Raw genomic sequence first — 24,162 nt, 5'->3', positions numbered from 1 at the left:
TTTACACGGCAACCAAGCGTTATGTCTCTTGGCTGCCTTGACAAATTGCAGTCGTACCCCAATGTAAGTATAACAAACGAGAGGAAATGTAGTGAAACTACTCTCTGCACCAGTGTTGATAAAAATAATGTTTACAAATACGTTCAGTCGGCGCTGTGCCGCAACAAAACATTTTCATTTTTCAGAGATAAAATATATATAATAGACACAAACAAAGCTAACATGAAAAAGGAAATTTTTGAGCATCCAATATATTTGTAACGAAAGTGAAGGTATATAATTGCGTTAAGCGAGTCACAAAACAGCAAATACAAAATTAAGCTTAGCAGGACGACTTCAAGGAAAGAGTCCTTATAAGATATTTAACCTAGTTGAATGTAAGTTACCCGACTAATGTAAATTAATGGATGCCGATAAATTCAGGATGATGAGAGTTTGGAAAAGTGCTTACAAGAGGACACCGAATTATTTACCATTTTTTCATGCCAATAAAACCACGACGGTTACCGCTTCTGCCCAAATTGCAATTTTAAACTTTTCGACAATTACTTACCCAACACCAAAATCGAATTGAATGTTTCTGTTAAAAACCCAAAATGTCCACCAAATGCTTCTACCGGGCGTTTCTGATACTTCTAAGTTTACTCTCGTAATCATACAAAAGTGACAATCGGCAAAAAAAAGTTTTTATGGAACTTTAGATGTACAGGGTTGATCAATATTTTGACGCTGTTGGCTACTTTTTTTTTCAAAGGGACTTATTGGATGAGTAATGTAGGCCCTAACGTCAAATATTTTAAGAACCCAGAAAACCTGAAAACTTAAATTCACAAAATTTCCCCCCCCCCCCCCCCCCAAAAAAAAAAAAAAAAAAAAAAACCGCGGAAAAATTATAAGGTTTTTACGGAAAAAGGGAAATGTAGAAGCCTGGCCTTGCAAGTGGCAGCACCGCTTCCACGTTTAGTAACTCGAAAACCCAAGCACACGATTGGGCGTGTACGACGACTTTGTTGTCACGATTCTCGCGGCTTGTAAACTGGCATCGGGTGGGGTGCCTCGCAACAGAGCTGCGCCTCGGTCAGTACAACTCCTTCCGCTCGAAGGAGCCTCTAGTGGCGTCCAGGGGTTCGTCGGGGTCGAAGATGTCGTCGCCATACTTGTTCCTCACCCAGCCTAGGACCGCATCCTGCGAAGAGAAGAGATTCGAGAGCAGCGGCAATGAAGAAGACGAAGTAGAGAATCACGATGGTAAGACCACGGGCAAGGCAAACAACAACTAGTACATAAGAGACTTTTGTTTCTGCTTTTGCATTAACCTATCCTTGCCCATTCCCCTGCTTGGTTATGCACCAACAACTAAACGACAACAACAACCACGCAGATCCATGGTAAATCTGCTCTTTGAGCGCACCCCCCCCCCCCCCCCCCTCGCACAAAAAAAAAAAAAAAAAACCACACTTTTCGAATTAACAACGATTACCTGAAAACATAAGACTGGAGAAGATAAAAAAAATAATGGCTCTTTCTTTTGCCACTTTCCAAAGGCATTTTAAATTAATTACGTTTAGATTCCCTTTGCTCACGGACACGTTGAACACCACACCGAGCGGGTTGTCCGTGAGCTCAGGGGTGAATTTACAGGTGAGGCTTGAAGGGGGGTTGGGGGGGGGGACGCAATGTCATAAACAAGTCTAATATCACGGATAAATGTGACGTCTCGGACGAAGATAATTCTTGTTTCAACAAGAACAAGTCACTTGTCGCAGAAATAAACAACCAGTGTATGCTTTTTTTCTGAAAAAAGGTAGTTACCCTTAGGAGCTGGTGGTCAAGAAGTTGGTACGAGGCCATGCATTGCACATGGCCTGTCTTCCGTCTTTCTTTAGCGCCTTTGCTTCTCGAACGTTTCAAATGATGCAATATAGATGGCTATTGAAATCTCCGACTATTAATGCTTACCACCTTTCTATATACTCCGTCTCACCCTTACGATGGTCCATAGGAGACACTGTGAGCCACTGAAGCCAACCCAACGCTGCGTGAGCGTTGGGTACACCGTGGTGTTGGGTGAACTCCACCAGGAGTGCAGCGACTCACGGGACGCGTAATCATGTGTCACGTTTACAGCGCCGGATTGGGCGGAATGGCTCGTAGCGTCCGCTGCAGTCCACCTTAAGTTGAAGAGGAGTGTATGCCAGCACGCTGATGACAAACAAGCGTGTGCTTGTACTCAGATTTGAGTGAGATGAAGCGTCTGCGCATGTGCACTACAGACAGCAGTGCCACCGGGGTGGCGCGACGTCGTAGTCTCGGGTTAGTGTATAGAGAATGACGCAATTTTTTATTTTTAGTTAGCCCAGAAAATCTTAAGGGAAAAATTGATATGAAAATTGCCTGTTTCACGGGCATGTAATATCTCCAACAGTGTGAAAGACCTATTTACCGAAGGTGTTGCAGGCAGCCGTGCGGGACTCGTGTTGGCAAGTCCCACATAGCTTGGTGTCAAGAGGAAATGAATGACTCTCTGTAACATTTTCTACCTGAAGATAAGGTGCCTCTGTCGACACTCTACTTTGCAACACCGCATCAACCGCTTCAGCGAACCGAGCTTTCATACCGTTTGAGACTGCACGCGCTATTTCGAATCTATAGACACCATTGCAGCGGCCCGACGAAACTGTGCTTTTTTTTTTCTTTTTAGCAAAACGCCGGTTGCAATATTGAGGCTCACTGGAAGCCTCTTCCTTTCCTCCCTATTTACGCAGTGAATAATTCGCCATAATGTCCTGAATTCTCATTAATAAATTGAGGAAAATGGGCTCTTACCACTGGTCTCCGCCGGTTCTTCCACCCATCGTCGTCCTCGTAGAGCTCTTTCAAGGACATCGCCTCCATTCTGCTCAAATCAAAGACAAAAACAAACAAACAAAGAGGCATTCTAAGCTTGATTTTAGCAAATTTGTAAACAGGGAAAAAATACGGTGGCGGATTTGTTTTCCTACCCTCTGCTTTCCAAATCATTTTGCGAAACTACATGGACATGCCACGCCCTTCGCGCGTTGATGGACAAGGATATGTTCATATCTTTAAATCAATAAATAAGAGAGCCATGTTTTTAGAAGACTTATGAGCCCACGGAGGTGCCGGTGGTCTGTGGGGCCACTGGGCGGTCGAAAACTATAATCTCAATCAGGGGTTGCAATCTTTTGCTGCAGCGGTCCAAATCACCGCCATGCGGAGACTGGCAAGGGCCGGACGAAGAAACTGTGATAGTGGGGGAAGGGGGGGGGGGGGCAGGTTTAAGAATTAAAATGTAAAAGAAATGTCACATACCCAAGTTTATATGAAATTATGTTTTCTTGATTCAGGCACACGTAACAGGATTGCTCGAGCCCCCTTTTCGGTGAGATTCTGGGTGTTCAATATTGCTTGCGAAGGTGCAAAAATGCATATTAAAACGGATATAGTTAACGTCTCTCCACGAAATTGAGGGCACCTTATGCTTTAAAAGAACTTGTTGTTGGGCTAGTTAGTGTTGACTGTATTGAACCATGGTTAAAAGCGTTAAAAAGACGTACACAGCATAGAAGACAAACGCTGGAGCTACTCAAAGCTGTATTGGGAAAGGAAAATGGAAGTATATATATATATATATATATATATCAGTGTGTCGAACCGAAAAAAAATACGGGTTCGGTTACGGTTGAGGTTGAGGTAAATTTATTTTGTTCCGGTTCAGTTCCGGTTCGATTAATTCGATCCGCGAACCGCTTGGCGAACCGGTTCGGCGCGCTGAACCGGTTCGCGAACCGGTTTGGAAATTATAAATGACAAATTGCAACATCAAAATAAATTACAAATAAAACATCTGAAGTCAGCACATACGAAACGGGATACATCGTAGTGTAAGGCTCAAAGATTTCTACAGGAATGGTTTCTTTATGTGCACTCAAAGGTTACCTTACCGACGTTTACGCATTCGGACTTCATCTAATCGGGTCCGACGCAGTAGCTGTAAAATCCGCGACCTCCTTACAAACCCACTTACAAGTAGAACTCGCTAACTATCCCGCCACCTCGGCGTGTAAGCAATTGAAGGAACAGTGGGGAGAAAATACAGCTTTCTTTATTTGAACTAGCCTTCGGTAACTCAAATTAGACCCTTAAAGAAGTTTTCATTAAGCAAGATACGGAATATGAAAAACACTTCACCGAACGCAACGCCAGAAGGACGTAATATGATAAATATTAAAATAGAAGAGTTCGCTGTCTCACAAATATGTTAGCTTCTAAGTGCCTATACGAAACCGGATGCATTATTATCAAACTCCACAGCCTTTTCTTTTCTCATTCCGATGGAAGCAAGCTTCAAGAACTCGCGCGTTCTAGAAACGTGTTATGAAATGAGCACACAGCAGCATTTAGGATTTACGAGATTGTAGGAAAATGAAATCCAGTGACGCGATTTTTTTTTTTGCACAGCCTTCCAATTCTCTTTCTTCCGTGCAAGCCGCGACCAGCGCAATACTGGTTCCTATGTCAAGATTAATGGATGCAGCGTTTGTCAAGATTCATGGATGCAGCGTTTATATTCCTAAGACTGAGTGGAGAAGAAAAATATGTAAGCGAGGTGTGTGTCAGTTGACGGCACTTAAAAAACAAATGGCATTGATAGTACATTCATTGTCAACAGCGCGTGGCCGAACCGTTTTGACATGAGCCAGTAACCGTCATTTTGTTTCCGGTTCAGTTCCGGTTCGGGTTCATCGCGATAAAAATGTAACGGTTCGGGTTCGGGTTCAGTTGCGGAAAAAATACCGGTTCGGTTCCGGTTTTCGGTTCGGTTCGGTTCCGGTTCGACACCCCGATATATATATATATATATATATATCTTATACACTTATCGTCACCCAGGCTACGCATGCGCGAGATACAAGAGCATAAACCCGTTTACCCCCCCCCCCCCCCCCCCCCCCCCATATATTTATCGAAAAAACGAATCTCAGCATTATACAATGCTATTGACGTGTCGCTGGCGCACTGGGGTCCCCACTTCTTGATAAAATATGCCTCTTGCAGTTCGCGTGCTCTTTGAATTCTGCTTCTACCGAGAACCTTGGTATCGCCGAAGAGTGGCTCGCATTCGCATGCCCTACAGTGCGCGGGGCCCCGTCCTTTGTCTTTGAATTTTGTGCGTGCTCTCTTAAACGGTCATTCATGCATCTTTCCGTTTGTCCAACGTAAGATTTTCCACACGTTAGGGGGATTTCCTACACGACCCTGTGACGCATTCGATGTACGGCCTGGCGTGCTTCGTGCCACATCCTTTGCCCTCGAATTGCTAAAGAAAGCAGGAACGAGCGAGGATGTGGCACGAAGCACGCCAGGCCGTACATCGAATGTGTCCCAGGGGTCGGGTCTGAAATCCCCCTAACGTGTGGAAAATCTTACGTTGGACAAACGGGAAGATGCGCGAATGACCGTTTAAGAGAGCATGCACAAAATTTAAAGACAAATGACGGGGCATATTTGCCCGCGCACTGTAGGGTCTGCAAATGCGAGCCACGCTTCGGTGATAGCAAGATTCTCGGTAGAAGCAGAATTCAAAGAGCACGCGAAAGGCAAGAGACATATTCAGCGACACATCAATAGCATTGTATAATGCTAAGATTTGTTTTTTCGATAAATATATGGTAAACGGGTTTATGCTCTTTTATCTCGCGCATGTGCAACCTGGGTAACGATAAGTGTGTTATATATATATATATATATATATATATATATATATGTGTGTACTTCCATCTTCCTTTCCCAATAAAGTTGTGAGTAGCGCCCGTCTTGGTCTTCTATCTTGTGTACGTTTTTTTTAATGCTTTTAACCATGGTTCAATACACCTTATGCTTTGATGTCCAACGTAATCGTCCAGAACGTCCAGCCGAGTTGAAGCTGTGATCTAGCCAAACTGAAGCATGCAGCCGAATTCAAACTTGCAGCTGAACCGAAGATATAGCCAATCCGAAGCGTGCAACCGAACCGAAACTTCTAGCCGAACTTAGGATGTAGCCGAACTGAAGCGTCCATCTCAATTGAAACTTCTAGCGGAATTGAGCATATAGCCGAACTGGAGCGTGCAGCCGAATTGAAACTTCTGGCCGAATTGAGGCAATAGCCGAATTGAGGCTTCAGCCGGATTGGGACGTAATCACAGTCCGGTTAACATCACTGTTGTCAGGTTCTCTTCAGCTTCATCTGAAATCGCTGGCAACGCATCGGCTGTTCCCAGAAATGTTAAAACACTCCAGAAACAAAAGCAAAAAGATACGGCTTCAACTTTATGACAGCGTATGTAATTCTCAGGAAGTCGCAATTTGAAGTTGCAACGATCACCAATTGCGCCCGCTCTGTAAGCCGCAAAATGTGCGGCGTCCGCAAGACAATCAGGGATGTAGTGTCAGTACACTAAGCGCAGCATATATGTTGTGACTCTAACTTGGGATATGCGACGATACGTGAAAAATGCTAACACTTGCGATTTTCATTGCGCGTTTTCATAGCTACTTTCACGACTTCGTATTTAGACCGCCAGGGGCTGTGAAAGTCTAATTCGCTCGAGAAGGCTGGCGAGCGAACCTGCCGTCACAGCTTTCTGTTCTAGCCGCTAGGTTGAGTCGATTTCGCTGGAGTCGCAAATAGCGACCAGATCAAAGAACACTTACTTTGTAATCGGTGCGAAGGAACGCTTGGCGCTGATTCCCCGGCAGCGGTAGTAGAAGGGATATTTCCTGAAAAGAATGAGAAAACAAAAAATAGACGCAAATCGTTAGCTGAAGGCCATAGAGTTGTGTCCGGGGCTTGCTGAATGCTCCGGTTTGTATCCCATTAGGGTCATACTGCAGAATCCTGGAGTGCTGGATTCAACATGGGCAGAGGTTGCATGAGCTATCAACTTGCCCGACTCGGGAACGAAGACCCATGTCCTCGTTCTCGCATATTTGAGCCCACTTCACTATACCACAGGCGCAGGAAGGTTTCATTTGGCGAAAGTTTGAATGTATGTACAGGAAAGATCGCGGCGTACTGGACGAGTTGTGACAGAAGCTCTTTTACATGGACCCGGAAGAGTACCGTAAACTAGAGCTCGTCAGGCTGGAACAGTACCGGCAGCCCTCTTCACGCGTGAAACCAAGCGTTTCCCGCCAAAACGCACGAAGCGCAATCATGTGTCATTTCTGTTTTTCTTACCAGCAAAAAAGAAAACATTATGTTATTGCCCCACTAAACGCACTTCAAGTCAGTCCCCGCCCATTATTCCCGAGTGAAATGCGCTCGGCTACTTTAGTCTACGCGTCCGCGGACTGAAAGATTATATAATTTTTAGTGCAGTAACCCTTCATGGACAAAAATATATCTTTATCGTTGTTATTGACTGAAAGAAAACAGCAACATTTTTTGAACAACTTGCTATTGAAAACTAAAACCCCATTCACACGGCAGCATAAGGTATTTTTAGCTAATGTCCTTTTATTAAAGGGAGCTAAATGTTTTCTTCACACGGCGCATAGAGGCCTCCAGATAAATGAGGGTAACGGGAATTTGCCAACCTCCCTTTAGAGTTACCGGGAGTAGCCTCGGATCTCGCTCACCTCGCTTTTTCGCGTTGTGACTGACTGCACCACTGGAAGCAGTCGGCGACATGAAAGAGCATCGGCTGGCAATAAATTCTTAGACATATTGGCCCTTATGCAAATTCAAAAACGGCTGGGTCTCGAAACGTGGGCTCGTCGGCGACCAAAAAAGGTCCCAGTGGATGCCGCCCGGGGCGATTTAAAAAAAAAAGGACATAAAAAGCAACTGAGGTAAGCGCGGGTCTTTTGCCCCGAAATACGTCCTCGAACGTACTTGAGTCCCATCGTCAAAGGAGTCACTCGGCATGAGTCCTGCTTTTTTCGAACACACAGAAATCGCCTGGTTTAGACGTTTCGTCAAATGCAATGAAGACGCGATAGCATTTGATGGGATATGTTAAGAAGTAGCACTTTATATCGAAATATAGCGGAGATACGTTCCCTCCAAGTTAAGCGGAGAAATTGTGACACAAGGTCACATCACACAGTAACTTTACGTGATACAACGACGTCACGCGTCACACCCTGTGGCACGTGACATTGTTGTCACTTGAGAAAATGACGTTTTAATGCTTGCGTCACGTGACATCGCAACGTCACGTCTTACCGTGACATCACGTTAAATCATGACATCACGTGTCATTGCGACGTCATGCGGTCGGACAAACACGATAAAAAAAGGCCCGTGGAGTGCGTCTTATGAAGTCATGGCTTTAAAATAACACTTATAAGATTGGCATAAAGTGTCGGAAAGTGCTCCCCAGTTTTGTTAGCAGACTACGTACCACCGGAAGTGAAACGGCGTTGCATGAAACCAACCATTGATGGAGGCTTTTACGACGGTGACGTCAGTTTTTTACACGGCTTTAGCGTGAAAGTCTATCAGAAATCTGCGCTCGGTAACAACAATCATCAATTTAAACTGCGTTGAAGCGTAACTAGGCAAAGTTTGAACTCTATTGATCCCTGGAGCAATCCAGAGACTATTGTTTTGCGACGGTAGTGTACACTGATGATACGTTGTTGCGTGCACCGCTCCTACCCCAGCCTGGCCTGCTGGGGCGGTGACTTTCGCTGTTTGCCAAAATATCATGAAATGGAATATAGGCCATAGTTTACTTCAGTATTACGGGCACGTCAAGTAGTAGCTAAAAAATGGAGCAGGGCTGGGTCATTCGCCATCTCCATGAGGCGGATCACTCCGATCTCTAACTTTATTGCAGCGTGAAAAGTAGGAATACGCCCGCGTACATTGATTCAGAACACTACGCAGGGTATTTTTTTAGAAGGATCAGAGTTTAAAAAAATAAATGCTTGCATCAGGAATATTTAGCTGTGGGGCTTGGTTAAGGGCCATGAGGGCCAGTAGAAAAGAAGCGAAATCGGTTAGATTAGCTAGCCATTAACTACAATTATTTGACCTTCTTTTAGCATATTTAATTTTCGGGGCATAACGTAGCTGGAGAATTCACTGTTTTTTTTATTTATTTTATTCAGAAATTTGCGTTTTATTTTAAGCAACAAAGGTAACAAAGAACAGGAATGTTCTTTGTTGAGCTGTATTTTCGCTTTCAGAATACGAGGTCATATCATGTTATTAACTTAGCAGCAGAAAACTTTATCTGTACTATTAACGCGGCTTGACCTTCTTGCAACGTGATTAGCTGTGCTGACTCGTAGCCTCTGAACATCGCAAATTCACTGGTTCTTCTCACTGGAGTTGCTGATGTGCGAAGAAGCCCGCCTGTGACAATAAACGTTCACGTAGAAGTGTGCAAACATAACGAAGAAAACAATGTGCTCATAGATTGTGATCAAAGAGTGGAACCCTGGTTAACCGCAGCCCTTGAAGAATGGGACGAGAACACAAAGGCAGATGACCGCAAACTGTGTCATCTGGAGCTGCGTCAGATAGGGCTTCCACCAGAGGTATACGGGTGAACGGCGGGATCAAGGCGCACAAGGAAGTATCTGTTAGAGAATCCCATCAAGGTTCCGTGGAAAATGAGAATGGGACTCAACCCGGGTTTGTCGGCATTGCATCCAGTGTAACGCCTTTGTGCAGCTAAGGGAACTGTTCCGTATAAATACAGAAGGAATGTGAACGGAAATTGTCCCGTTTGTTGGCCTTGCATTGATTGTGCCGTTTTTATGCTGAAACGGGAAGTGTACCGTACAAAAATCAAACATGCCATTTTACTTAGGAGCATCCGTTTCCCGTGTATGACTATGACTAACGAAGATATTACAAAGTAACAACTCGTACCTAATCCCCCCCCCCCCCCCCCAAAAAAAAAAAAAAAAAAAAGTAAAAATGTCTTTAGCACTGAGCGTGCTAAAAAGAGGCAAAAATTGTTAATTTTAAATGTGAGGCATTTCTGTATGCATCCTTCGCACTGGTTTTCTTGCGGTATGTCGTTGTAAGCGATATAGACCTCTTTCGAAATACTGCCCCCTGGTTAGCAGCTGTTGAATGCCTGTACAATGGCGGACCAGAACCGCAATGTCACGGCACACTTTATGCGTTTGGTTGGATTAGAAGCAAAAACACACCCACAGAAAAAGGTGATGAGAGCAGTGACGTGGCACTTTTGACGCTGCTTGACTGGCTCGTCGGCTCTTAGCGCTGGTCGCGCTTCGACTTTCTCTACCTCATGGAATGACTTGGACGTTCCACGATGTCAGTTGTTACGCACTTGTGAAGTTGCTCAGACCTTCTAATATTCTACACGTGACTTTCGAAAGGGTACATAACTTGAACATACGATGAGCGCAAACGAAAACCTAACCCTCTTGCCCCGAGGCGCCGCCGTCTCGGGCTGAAAGAGTTACGTAATTAGCACACAATGGGATGATTACGTAATTAGACGATCTTACGTAATTAGGCCTAACATAACAACGGCGGTGCATCAGGGTGAGAGAGTTATCACCTCATGAGTACCTGATGACGTGATCATATATTCGCATACTCTTACATAATTAGGCCCAACGTAAGAAGTGCGGCGCCTCGGGGTAAAAGGATTATATAAGGAACGCATGATTACGTTATTACGTAAAACGTAATCACGTAATCTCACTTAATTATTCCCAACGTAAGGTTAGTCCTAACTGACCACGCAAGCACGTAAACGTACGTAACTAGTCCTATTGTAAAGTTAGGCCTAATATTACGTTGGGCATGATTGCGTAACTTTACGTGATCACGTAAACACGTCTTGATGGGTTATTCACGCATCTTACGCAATTAAGAGCAACGTAAGTTTACGCCTAACCTTGCGTTGGGCCTAAATACGTAGGATTACATAATCAAGTAAACTTGCGTGATTCCGACTAAGGTTAGGCCTAACTTAACTGTACACGCGGCGAGGTAATCGTACGTGACACGCGATCACGTAAGGTTACGCCTAAGGTTAGGCCTAAGTAGTAAAAGAACGCAGGCGTAAATCTGCGTTCTTACACTCTTGACGCACGTGCAAGAAGCAGCAGCTGCTGAAAAGGGAAAATACTAGCCTCGGCCGGCACAGCACTTCTTCATCGGCTATGCACACTTGCGATTGCGTTGATTATATTGATAAACACCACGAGATAAATAATAAAATCATTACTAATAACATTCATTCTGTATTCGGTATTAATAATGAAAGACATGATAAACACTGGTACATTTTCAGACGCTGCATGTTTTGTTCAACTAAAGTTCATTGCGTTCTTCGATCCATCGTCCCTCTTCGTCACCGTCGTCGTTGGTCGTCCACCAACAACCCGTCCGAGCACGTAAGCAGCGTTCTTGGTTACATCGCGATTTTTGTCTGTGAGCTGTTCTGCTACGGCGAGAACTCAACCCTACCACCGGCGTGGCAAACAGTGCTTGTAAAGGAACTGCCATGCTTCGTGAAAAAGCGGCTCTTAGTTATAGCTCAGAATAGGAACCGTTTCGCACCGGCTCGTATTCTATAGGAAGTATTCACTGGCGGCCATAGCTGTGTGCGCGACTGCTGAGCGCGTGCTGATGGCGAGCTTCCACAGTTCTTTTGTAACGTGCATTCCGCACCCTCAAGATTGCCGGTCTTAGCAGCCTATTAATGTGGGTTCGTTCTGAGCATGCGCTCTAAACAGCACCCACAAATATGGCGCCCAGTGAATACTCCTTAAAGAGTAGGAGCCGGTGCGACAAGCGCGACATGCTAGAAGGCATACCATGTTCAACAACGCCAGCTCTTTCCAGCGCTGTTTAACAGAAAAAGAAGTGTTTCCCTCTGGTCAAGAAATAGATTGCCTTGTTCGGATATTCGCGTTGGTTGCGCGAGGATCACTGAGCTACAGCAACGACGGAGTCAACGCAGCAAGTCTGGCCTGCAGAATACGACAAGCAGTACACATATCAGCTTTGTCAAGCAATCACAAAACATGGTTATTCCTGTAGGTAGCTGTCGTTTTGGTTGGTCTAGCGCTACCAACGCTAATGTGTGAAACAGCCCTACATTGCCCATAACAGGCAGTGCATAGGCGGGATAAATAGTTGAGAGCAGGGTTAGCTTACGCACAACGTTCCAAGGCCGGAGTGGATGCGCGCTCGTTGTCTTACGGCAAGTCCAATGAGGCATGGTAACACCTAAAGTCAGTAACACCTATGTCTCCGAAGCGGCGGCTTTAGCACATAGTAGGGCCTAAGCGCCACTTGGCGGCCGGGAGTTGTAGGGTACGGGAGCGCACGCTTGAGCGCTGATTAAAGCTGTACACACGTGCACTCTTAACCTCTTTGAAAATGCCACAGAATAAAACCCCTTGATCAAAAAAGAAAAAGAAAACTACAGGCGACGGACTATGTAACACAGCACCAACAGTGTATACCGGCACATTTTCGGATTTTACTAGCTTCTATAAGGAGTATTTACTGGGCGCCATATTTGTGGGCGCTGTCTAGAGCGCATGCTCAGAATGAGCCCCCATTATTAGGCTGCTAGGACCGGCCATTTTGACGGTGTGGAATGCACGTTGCAAAAGAACCCTGGAAGCTAGTCATCAGCACGCGCTCCGCGGTCGCGCACAAAGCTATGGCCGCAAGTGAATACAGTTGAATACTGTAATTTGGCGCGTGTGTAAAGCGTCTATAAGACGCTTTACACACGCGCCAAATTACAGACGCCATTGCTGACCTTCTCTTCTCTTACCGAGATGCCGAGCAACTGAAACGGTAGTTGACGATCCTCTACAAAGGCCGATGCTTCAGAAAAAGACACAGTTGAATCTAAGATGGCAATAACCTGGCCTGCTCTGGTAATGATGAAGTGAAATAAACGGAGTAAGAGGAAACAAAAACTGAAGGTCAGTTATGGCGGCGTCCATTCACAGCTGTTGCAAAGCGTCTATACGGGGGATTTTTGGCAGAGTGGGCTAGCGCGCACCAGCTCGGAGGGCGTGGTGCGAAAGCTCGCGCTGCAGAACCCAGGATCCTGGGCTCAATTTCCACCCCTGCCAATTTCGATCTGGATGAACATCGTACCGGCGTGCGGTCGTGTACTGCGTGGTGCAGGTTAAAATCCCCAGGCTAGCGGTCGTACTGCACTGGCCAAATTTCTCATCTCAGCTGGGAGACTCGTCGCACGTTGAGGCAGACTAAGTTCTAGGCTTGTTTAGCTTCTATACGATAACATTTAACGATGACTTTATCGCCTAAGGTGCGGCACTACACAGGTATACATACATTTTGCTGTACTTGGTCTTGATAACAGCTTTTGTTTTTGAGAAATGAAATGTTAGATATATACGGCTATCCACGTTAACTGCACGTTCTGGGCATCTGAGCCTTCATTGAGTGTTAGTCTCTGCCGTCTCTTTGACAGCATCGTAACTTGCAGACCTTCTGAAGTACAGCAGGTAAACTATAATGCCATAAATTAGTTGTGCTGAGGTTTGACTGAGTGTAGATGAGGCTTTACTCTAAATGTTTTTCGTTTTTGTTTCGTACGGCAGTGAACTGTGAAAATATTCAGGTTCTTTCGTTTTATTGTTGTATGTTACTTCCTGCAGGGGCGGGGCGGGATAAAAAGAGACATTACGGTTGATTGAGTCGGCTGTACTATCTAACCTGTAACATATATAACAAATTACCCGGTACTGTGTTCCGAGTTAAAAAAAAAACACGCTCAGGAAACAAAGTTAACGTACTGGTGAATATAATAATAATAAAAAAAAACTTTAAACACACAAAAGTTATCGATTACCATGGCATGGTCTAGTGAAAATGACATAATGTCAGCATTTTTGATGATGGTGCCATGATATGTTTTCCACGCATCTCGCACTTAATAATTGCAACACCTTACGTACTTTAAATACGGGATGATATACCGGATGTTTAATCTAACACGAGCCGAACTCATCCTGCGGAACTACGCATTTTGTGCGAAGACAATATATCTCTCGCAAAATCGAAGCTATCCTAGCGGCGTAGTGTCACGCAAAGCGTCCTGGGAACCCACTGGACACGGTTTTGGCTTTGAATTGCAAACCTCAATCCAGGACATCCCGTCACACCATATAGAGTGCATGCATTTTAGAATATGTGACTCTCCTTAAATCTATTTACTGATGTGGTCCCCACCAATACGGATAGAATGTTGGGCATGTTTCTGAGTGGCTTCCGGCGTGTTTTAGCTTGTACGCAAATAGACACAGAAAGAAAAAAAGTGAAAGCCGTTTACAAATTCCTGTAACGCCGAATTGGAGCGCAGCTCTTGAGGAGGAGGAGTGAAGGGTACTGAGGGGAGGGTAGACCCCTCCTCCTCCCCTCATTCTTTAATATGCTCCGGGGGGGGGGGCGGTCACGTGACCTCGGGGGGGGGGGGGGTGTCACGTGACTTCGGGGAGGGGGGTCACGTGACCTCGGGGGTCACGTGACCTCAGAGGGGTCACGTGACCTGGGGGTCACGTGGGGGGTCACCTTGGGGTCACGTGACCTTGAGATGACCTTGGGGGTCACGTGACCTTGGGGAGGAGACCACGTGACCTCGGGGGTCACGTGACCTCAGAGGGGTCACGTGACTTGGGGGTCACGTGACCTTCAAAGGGTCACGTGGGGTCTTGGGGTCACGTGACCTTGAGATGACCTTGGGAGGGGTCACGTGACCTCGAGGGGTCACGTGACCTTGGGAGTCACGTGGGGTCACGTGACCTTGAGATGACCTTGGGAGGGGTCACGTGACCTGGAGGGGTCACGTGACCTGGAGGGGTCACGTGACCTTGGGGGACACGTGACCTTGGGATGACCTTGGTTACGTCGACGGCGACGCCGACGGCGACGGCGACGGCGACGGCGACGCCGCTCAAGCCGGGAACGGGCCCCTAAGAGCTGCGCTCTAAAAGCATACTGGGCCACAATCCTGTTCCATCGTCTGAAATGTCCTAGGCTTCTTAAATGATTCGTGACCCGGGAGGGTTTCGCTGAGTCCAGGCAGGTCCTTAGGGCTGCTGGAGGTCCGCGTTTCAACGGGTGCTCTCACGAAGATGAATGAGTGCGCAAGCGAGCGCTGACCTTATATTCAAGCAGTGCTGAGATGCACTACTTTGTCAACGGAGCAATCGAAACCGAAACTATGAGATTCCTATTTATGGTCAAATATAGATCACATGATTGAATGTGCGCAGTCTTGCGTGCGGGGATTTTTGGAAGTAGTCTATTTGTGGCGTATTAGCTATAGACGAGGAGCCAGTTTAATAAGGAACATAACATTTTTTATTAATAGGTACATCATTAAAGCTGCCTCATTGACGTTTTGATGAATATAAATTAGCGTAAGTGCGTGACAGGCAGACAGTCTGCTACGAAGTCGAACGTGACCTCCAAGGGCCCGCACAGGCTTAGTGTAGAGGACTCTCCAAAGAGACTAGAGGAGTGATGGACGAATATTCACCACACGCGCCATTAAGACTCCCATCACTCCATGCTTGGGCACGAACCCAGTTCCAGCCCATCCATTTAAAAAGGAAACAACCCTCAAATTAATCATCATCGTCACTTATCACCATCATCGTTAAGCGGTCACAACAGGTCATAACGCACTCGGTCAGAAAAACGTAAATATGTGAACTGAACCAGGCTTTAGCCCCTTTTCTTCGGCGCAGTTTCTTCGTGGCTAAGTCTTGTAAGGAAACGTCGGTTGTCACTCTTCAGTTTCTAGAAGATTCTCTAGTTCAGTTTTTCTCACAAGCTTTTATTACCTGAGTGTTTTTTTAAAACTTTCATGAGGCTGTAACGACTTACTCGAGGGCAAAAAGTGCGAGGTTCCGCCTCGGCGCAATGTCGACTGTTACGCATACACTACAAATCAGAGATCTGTAATAGCTATTATAGGGGTAATGCGATGTGCAAATGAAACCCAACGATTATTATGCGCGCGCTTTAGCATACATGTCACTGTTACTAAAAAAAATACCGGTTTTTCTTCGAAGATGAAAAACTAGCCCTTGTCTAAGGCTGTGCTTAGTAGGGGAGCACGCTGATGACCGAATTCGAGAGGTTGGAGGACACGTGGCAAACTGACAGCTTCGCTCTTTCTTACATTTCCCCCTCGCTTTCTCTTGTCGTTTCTCTTTCTTCTGTTCTGTACTCCGATTTACCTTACGATGGACTTTAGTGGAGGCTACGAGGCACCGAAGCCAAATCAGTGCCGTGTGAGTCTCACGTGACCTTCGGGAGAATTAAGCGCAGTGAAGCGTGGGAAGTGTCGTCACGTGGTTAGTTAAAAGCGCCGGATGGGCTGGGATGGCCCGTATACCGTCCGCAGCGGTCCATCGTAAGGCGACCGAGAGTCTCGCAAAGAGGTTACTCATGTTTCCAGAAAGGGAATATTTAAGCGGGCCTTTTAAGTGGCGAGCGTCTTCGAGCTTGACCCTTCCACTGAAAACGCGCTCCGTGCGCTAAGTGTGATTTTTCAGCGCTGGTGTTCGAGGGTGAGGAGACTGAATTTCGGATGACAGGAATTGTCCGCTGACGCCGCCTCCTTGAATTTCTTCGTGGAGCGAAGAGCACTGCTCTCGAAACAACGTAATATATTGAAATGAAAAAAAAAAAAAATTACTGCGCTCGATGTACTCGCAGGTTATTGTACCACTGAAATTTTACGAGCGCGGCAGCTCTATTCACGTTCCAAAAATGTGAAGCAACACAAGGGGGTCGTTCATAGAAGCTCGAGCTATTAGAGAGTTTTAGTTCAAGGTTCAAGGTTCAAGGTGTTTAATGACACAACTTCCACACAGCCGAGTGCCTGAGGCAGCCAAAAGGCAGAAGCCCGTACAGCCAAGTGCTGGCTGCCTCCTCGGCTGTGTGTTAACAGGTGAAATGATGATGATGAATATACAAATGAAAGGGAGGAAGAAATGATAGGTACACAGAGTTACTGAGCTCGGAGAGCACGCGACACAGTCCTGCTGAAGTCGCGGAGTTCGTCCCCAGTCCCCGGCAGGGGTGGGCGCGTGCGCTCAGGTAAGGACAGGTACGTGCTCACCGCGGCGGGGAAGAGCGAAGCTTCGTGTCGCCGGGTGCGGGCGCGGAGAGGGATAGGGCAGCCTGTCCGGCTAGAGATACGGTGAACTGATGCTAGGTAGGAGCCGGCCAGCGAAGGGCCAGCGGCAACAGCAACGAGTCGGACACGCGCCACTGTTCGTCGGTGGCTCAGGCGGTGCCAGCCAAGAGACTGCAGGCGTTCATCGTAGTCAGAGGAATGGTCGTGGCGGGCCAAGGTTCGAGTCGCGCGGCGCTGCACACTTTCTAGGCGCTCAGTGAGGTGTATCTGATGAGGGCTCCATATTGAAGAACAGTACTCCAGTCGAGGAAGTACCAGAGCCGTGTACAGTGTTTTCAGGGTCTCCCGTCCAAAACGCCGTGAAATCGAAAACGAGTAGACCGTTTTCATTTTCCGCTCCGCTCTAGGGGTGCCAAACCGCGCATGCGCGGCCTGCTTCGCCGGAATGGAAAGCGGAGGTCCAAAAACGGGTTTTAGTAGAGCGTTTTTCTTCAGCGTAGGAGCGTTTTGAGCGGGTTCGAAAGATTTGCTTGCGTAGCCCCACAAGTGGACGTTTATAGTACTAGTAAGACAAAAAAACCTGAACGTTAACACCAAGAGAGTGAAAGGGAGCGTGATTGTAGAGGTAGTAAAAGCGAAGGCGACAATAATGAACACAAAAGAGTAGGCACACACCTGAAGAAATATTAAGCTATGAAATATAAATATAATCGTTCCACCTTGTGTGCGAGTGGAGCCGAAGGTATAAGCATGAGCATGTTGCTCTAAACGGTACTTGCACTGCACGAGCGCGCGTGCTTATCAAGGACGCTGAAAGGCCGGCACTCGCTCTTGTAGCTTCTGCTCCACTCGAATTAAAACTGAAAGAGATTTACTTATTCGAAGTAGAAAAATAAGAGAAAAGGACGAAGTTTGCGCATTGCGAGTACATCCTTTTGCGTAGTACTAGTACAGTGTTGCTCAAGGCTAGCAAGGCATCTGCACGATGAATCCCCGCTGTTCTCAAGGAAGGAGACTTCTACTAATGAGATTAAGCTGGCGAGACATCGAATCTATGATTCGTATCCCTCGTGCCATCAAGCGCCGAAGCTTCCTTTCCGAACGCAGTTTGCTGGATATTTCCAACGTAGAAAAGAAACCGTTTAGGAAGTGCATGCGGGCCTCCAAATACCAGCACCCGACAGATCGGCGCAGGGTGTTGCCAATCTGGCGAGACGCTTTGCATGGTTCTTCCTCGACTGGCCTATCCCAACCGTCTGTTCGTACTTGGATGAGCGTTTGGACGGACCTTGTCGGTGTTCTTCAGTTCTGTGAACCTCATCGTGGGTCACATCAACGAGAGGTTCGGCCACCTGCTCGCTGACATGAACAAACATAGGTGCTTGACCCTGGCGAAACTAGAGCTGTGCTCACAGGTGAGACCCTGCATGGTTTGTGTAAATTTCGCGTTTCCATTGTTTCTAGCACAGCTGCTCTGTCTGGTGAAAAGTTACTTTTTTTCTATACGCCAAAGGTGTACAAAGGCAGTGTCAGGACAAGTCACGACGAGCGCGTTCGTAATCTATGAGTATTAGTAGGCCACTTTTATTAGCCCTTTTTGCTCTACTTCACGCTCTGCGAGAAGCATCGTCCCCACAGCGCATGCGTGGCCCGCTCTGAGTTGGAGCGTATAGTTAGCGGAGTGAGCGTGCGCTCCGCTTCACAAGTTGTAGAGCGGACTGCCCTCAGCGTCCTTAGCGTGATCGCTTAGATCTCAAGATGGCTGCACTTACTCAATACGCGTCGATGTTTTTGACCGTGACCTCAGCTTGAAAGAGGTCGAATCAAGAAGTAAAGCGTACGCCCCGCGCGTAAAAAGTAAACCATTCGATTTGAGTTCTATGTAACACAAAACAGCATAATCAAACGAAGTGAACGAGTATCACTTTGCAACCAGCACGGCATCGGTAAAGTCGTCGCGTTTTGTGGACGTCCTATGGCTATGCAGAGTGATGTACGGGTGCGCGTGCTTGAACGCCGATTATATCTGTGCATGCGCCCTCCTGTCGAAAATGCCACTAAAAGCTGACCACGAGCATAGCGCTCGCAAGCTGCACCAAAGAAACCATTCCTCTCAGTTTTATTTATTCACACTCGCTCGCAACTTTTGAATTGTTTAACTTTCCTCAAGAAAGGTTTGCATTGGATTTCCTTGGTAGATTTAGAAAATAATAGAAACTTGAATGCAGCCTTTTTAAAAGTGCAACCCATGGTGCCGCTAGTCTTCGAGGCCGCCTTATTTTGGCCAAGTGTCTAGGGAGCAAGAGAGCTACGTCATTGTTTGTCGCGGATGCGAGTCTAGACGTATTAGACACGAATGCTGCGTCAATACTGAATATGAAATTGGTTCTAGTCACAAGTCTCGCACTAAAAGCGATGCCCAAAATATGGCGGCCGAATATGTTACCCGGTGGTGTTTTGAAAAGAGCTACCAATAACGGTCGAAAGAATATTCCACGTCAATTTTTTGTCTGGTGAAAACCAGACAGGCATAAACAATGCAAAATTTTGCAAACACAGCCCTGGACTTCTTAGCAATAGTGGTAGATTAGAACAGTTTTCAGAAGTTTCGTTTTGAATTCCGGCGTAGCGGGCCTCGCATGCACAATTTGACGACCTCAAACCTTAGCAGAATTAAGGAACAACTATATATATATATATATATATATATATATATATATATATATTAATTTACGATACCCAGTTTTTTACAACCCTACAATGGAAATACACTTTATCTTAGAGGAGTAACAAGTTCCATATCACATGTTTTTGTAGTGCTTAAATACTGCCGTGTTGTAAGTGTTTTTCTTTGTCTTTTTTATTAGGCCGTCAAGGACAAGGGAACACCCCTGAACAACTGTTGCGGTTTCGTTGACCGCACAGCATGCCCATATGCCGTCCATCAAAAAAATCAGAAGAAGACCACAAGAGGGTGCTCGTCGTGAAGCACCAGGCAGTGATGTGCGCAGACGGCATAATTTGACGGCTGGACGAAACCTACAAAGACCATGGGCATTTTTTTGTTTGTTTAATATTAGAATGTATAAAATTATCACAGTAAATCATATTCAAGCTTTTGTACTGAGTGAAATACCTGTCCAACTGGGCTGAAAGACATCTAGAAATATTTTAATAAAAAACGTTTACTAACGACTCCCATTCTACTTCTCAGATGTGCGTGTGAATATTGCATCTAACCAAATTACAGTGTTACTGTTAAATTCAGCATTGTAAGAGTAGCCTATGTTGCGTGGCCTTCTATTGCAAGAAAAGACCGTAGCACAAGTGAGGCAGAAACTAGGCAGGAGCTTAAGCTGAAAAGCGCACTTTCATAAACACACAAAAGAAATAAAAAGAAGTGTATAGTCAAGCAAAATGGTTTCATGTCACCCCCCAAGGCAGATACATACACTGCGCCCCCCTGTTAATACGAACACGAAAAAAATAGCTTTTATTTGCAGTTTATTTCTTTGACAGCTATTGAAAAAGCTGAAAATTCGTCGCTCAGATTAGTGCCCCAAACGAGCGCTTTATTCTACACCAATAGGCAAATGTCAGCCCCTCAAATTTAAGGTGAAGTGTCGCGCAGTGTACATAAACACCAAGGCACCATATCACAAACCGAAGCATACGAAGAAGAAAAGACTGATTTCATTGGGAAAAAAAAAAGTAGAGATATGAATGGAGCACTCGCTTTCGCTAATTTTCACTGTCTTGCTGCCTGAAGTAACCAAACAAAATATCTGTCCGTTTGCCGACTGCTTTAGTCTTTGGTCTTTAACCTTTAATGTTTGGCTCTAGAGAGCCGCGGCACCGCGGAAAGCAGCAGCCCGTACCACCGAGGCCCGCGGTGCCGCGTCTAGGGAACATGGTAATGTGATGAGTATATACGTGCAAGATGACGACGACATGAGTTGTTGGTATTTGGGAGGGTGGCAGTCCGATTCGCAGAAGTCCAGACTTCGTGGAGGCGGGTTGGGCGGGTGAGCAGCGAGCTATGAGGATCTTGCACGCCGTTCGATCAGTGCATGAAGGAGCACCAGGAACATAATGGCGCTATTGCTCACTGGGGTCCACTGGGGTCAAAGAATCATGCTCCAAGGAGGTAGTCCAGCCGAAATAGAAGCTGCCGCCTCCGAGGAACTGAGGCCCAGGGCTCAGATTGAGACACCGCCGTCGCCCGGTGTGTCATCCTCTCAACGTCGTCGTCATCTCGCATAGAAAAATCGAGCCCGCTGGCTTAGACAAGGCAGCACCTGTTCCCACCGTTCAGGGGCCGTGAAAGGATTGCGGCCAGCGATTTCTCAAAGCAGCCAGAGGTTCTTGACCACCGTGAAACGTTTTCTGGGGGACACCTTTTCAAACAAAGTCTGCGCAGCTTCTTAGTGGAGCGAGGTTCATAACGGTCAAGCGCGCTCCCAAGCATGATTTCAAATAGCGAGCACCCACCTTTCCAGAAAAGCACCACCTACTGAACCTTCACTGAGAGTGGAACGTACTTCTTAAAATGGCGACGATAGCGGAGCTGACGCTACACGCTCAAATCCCAGAGCGGGTCGCGCATGCGCGATGGCGACTCCGCTTTCCATAGAACGGAGCGGGAAAGCGAAAACGGTCTACTAAAACTCTCTATTATCGTGAACAAGAAAGCAGCGATCATAAGCGTTGGTGCCGAGGTTAATTCGCCTTCACACTTCACACCTCTATCAATAATAGGTGACGCAATTACACATTTTTGTTAATAATAGATTTAGATAATAGATTTGTGCAAGGGAAAGGGGGGCAGAAACAGAGGCATAGTTTCATAGCTCAAGGCAGTCGCATATGTCACCGGTGCGTTGTGGAGGAGCAAAGGCACCGCCTTGGTCAGCTTTTCTGCGATGCTTGATGACTTTCCGAAACCTAGTCCCGATGCTTCGGTAATACTTACTTGTGTGCGTTCGGCCCTTACGAATTGAAGCTGTCTGCAACACACTGCTGAAGTCCCCAAAACGCTAAATGTCTCTGCTTTCACCTTTTTTGGCAGCGTTTAATTCGTGTTTTTTCACTTGCTTTGTCTCTTGGTCTTGGGGTCGTAAAAGCGCACCAGAAAGCTTATCCATGGTAATCAAGCCAAAGAAGGTATCAGGGTTCGCTTAGCAACTGGAACTGAAGTTAAAAAGAACTTCAAACTAGCTTTTTTGGATTCCAAGAAGGTCAACGGTGTTGCACTGAACCTGTTTCAAAGAGTTGCAGCTGACCCCCCCCCCCCCCCCCCCCCCCCCAAATTGGAACAGAACATACGTACCAATAAGACTATGCATTTGGAGGTCTTCTCTGTTGTTAACCCCCATAAGGCGGGAGCTCCGTTGCGTTCTATTGTTACGGAGTAGGGCTCGTGGCAGAAACTGATTAACCAGTACCTGCAGAAGCACCTTAAAGATTTGAAACTTTCCGACCCTTTTTTGGTGTGCAGTTTGGAGTGTATTGTAGATTTTTTCAGCGGGGAATCGTACGCGGGCTCTTTAGGTTCCTCCATTGATCTAGAGAACCTGCTTTGCTCGATTCCACACGACGCCATGTTTGTTTCGGTGCGCGAGTGCTTAGAAAGGAATGGCACGATAGCCTTCCGGGACGCTTGCGGCATTTCTGTTGGTGGGTTTTTGGAGCTGGTGAAGTTTTACCTCGAATCATCTCTCATCATGTATGACGGTAGCCTTTACGTGCAAAAAGAAGCCATTTGTATTGGGTCTTGTAAGGCTCCCATGATAAGTGACATTTTCTTAGCCAAATGCGACTTAGCCTTCTGCGACAAACTAGATGATGAACAAGTATGCAAAGCCATTCGATATGTAGACGACTACCTGGTTATTATAAGAGGATCTCAGTGTGTTTCGGAGGAAACAACTGCCACGGCAGTTTTGGATGTTTTCGCACGGTGCTCCGAGGGGCTTAAATTCACGGATGGTCGCTTTTTACAATTTCTAGACCTCTGATTAGAATTCACAGGCAGTCATATCTTGGTCATATAAACCACGATGAAAGAAGGGTCTCCTCCCCTTGGAGTCCTCGCCTTAAAAACTCGTAAAAAAATCATTGCTTCATCTTCCCTACATTCGGCTTTGGAGAAATCGTGCCACCATGTAATGCACGCCAGTTTCGGCCGGCAGGTGGAGCGACTGGTTGCGGCCGGATTCCCCACATCGTTGTTGGTACCTGTTGCAGAGTCGCTGCCTAAGAAAGTGAGGGGAGGGCCACAGAGTAAAAAAAAAATATAGGCGGAGCAAAAGACCCATAGTCATTCCCTACCTTCATCAAATATCCCGCAATCTAAAAAAAAGTGGCGCAGAGATACGACGTGTCTATGGTGTTTTCTGCATCTAACAAACTTGCTCTATTGTGCCCAAGGGTTGCCAACAAACATGAATACAAGTGCATTTGCTCAGTCAAACATAGGAACAAATATGTGGAATCTACGATGGGCTTCGTGTGTAGGATTCCGCTGACGTGCGGCAAGGTATACGTTGGCCAAACTTGCCGATGTATAATTAAACGATTGCGTGCGCATGCTTGGTTGCCGCCGACAGTGTGTGTGTGTGTGGGGGGGGGGGATTGCCGATTTATTGTGCAGATTGTGGATGCCTGCCCAACTTCCATCACATTAGAATTGCTGGAAAGGGGGGGGGGGGGTCAGATGACTATGGAAATTTTAGAGGCCTACACGATCAAAAAAGAAGGGACTGGCCTATGTTTAAGCCAGACATCGGTCATTCTAGATAGCAAAGAGATATGTTATCTCGGCACGTGCTGAATTGGCCATGATGGTGTGGAATGCTACTGTTTACTTCGGTGTTCCTTTTCAATAAAAACTTCAGTTGAGAGTAAGCGCTTGTCCTGTTACAACCTTCTACGTTGTCTTCGTTTCCTTTGCGCTATGTCGAATCCAATAAGCATGAACCAACTAGCCCGCATCGCCGTCCTAACTCAATGA

At 46.3% G+C, this 24,162-nt stretch overlaps 1 protein-coding gene across 1 annotated transcript in view; it reads right to left on the bottom strand.

Annotated features, from left to right (window-relative positions):
* Window positions 1-838: 838 nt before the first annotated feature.
* The window catches only part of LOC120850662, a 173,880-nt gene continuing 150,556 nt past the window's right edge, over window positions 839-24,162 (bottom strand). Inside the window, exons 3-5 of the mRNA XM_040223261.3 lie at window positions 6,718-6,783; window positions 2,827-2,896; window positions 839-1,186 (exon numbers count right to left, since the gene is read on the bottom strand). Of these exons, the coding sequence (XP_040079195.1) occupies window positions 1,079-1,186; window positions 2,827-2,896; window positions 6,718-6,783 (244 nt within the window). The 3' untranslated portion in view covers window positions 839-1,078. The remainder of the gene's footprint in view (window positions 1,187-2,826; window positions 2,897-6,717; window positions 6,784-24,162) is intronic.

Source organism: Ixodes scapularis, unplaced genomic scaffold (genome assembly GCF_016920785.2).
Source record: "Ixodes scapularis isolate PalLabHiFi unplaced genomic scaffold, ASM1692078v2 PGA_scaffold7__128_contigs__length_106722199, whole genome shotgun sequence".
Taxonomy (NCBI): Eukaryota; Metazoa; Arthropoda; class Arachnida; order Ixodida; family Ixodidae; genus Ixodes; species Ixodes scapularis.
This window is presented reverse-complemented; position numbering and strand designations above follow the sequence as displayed.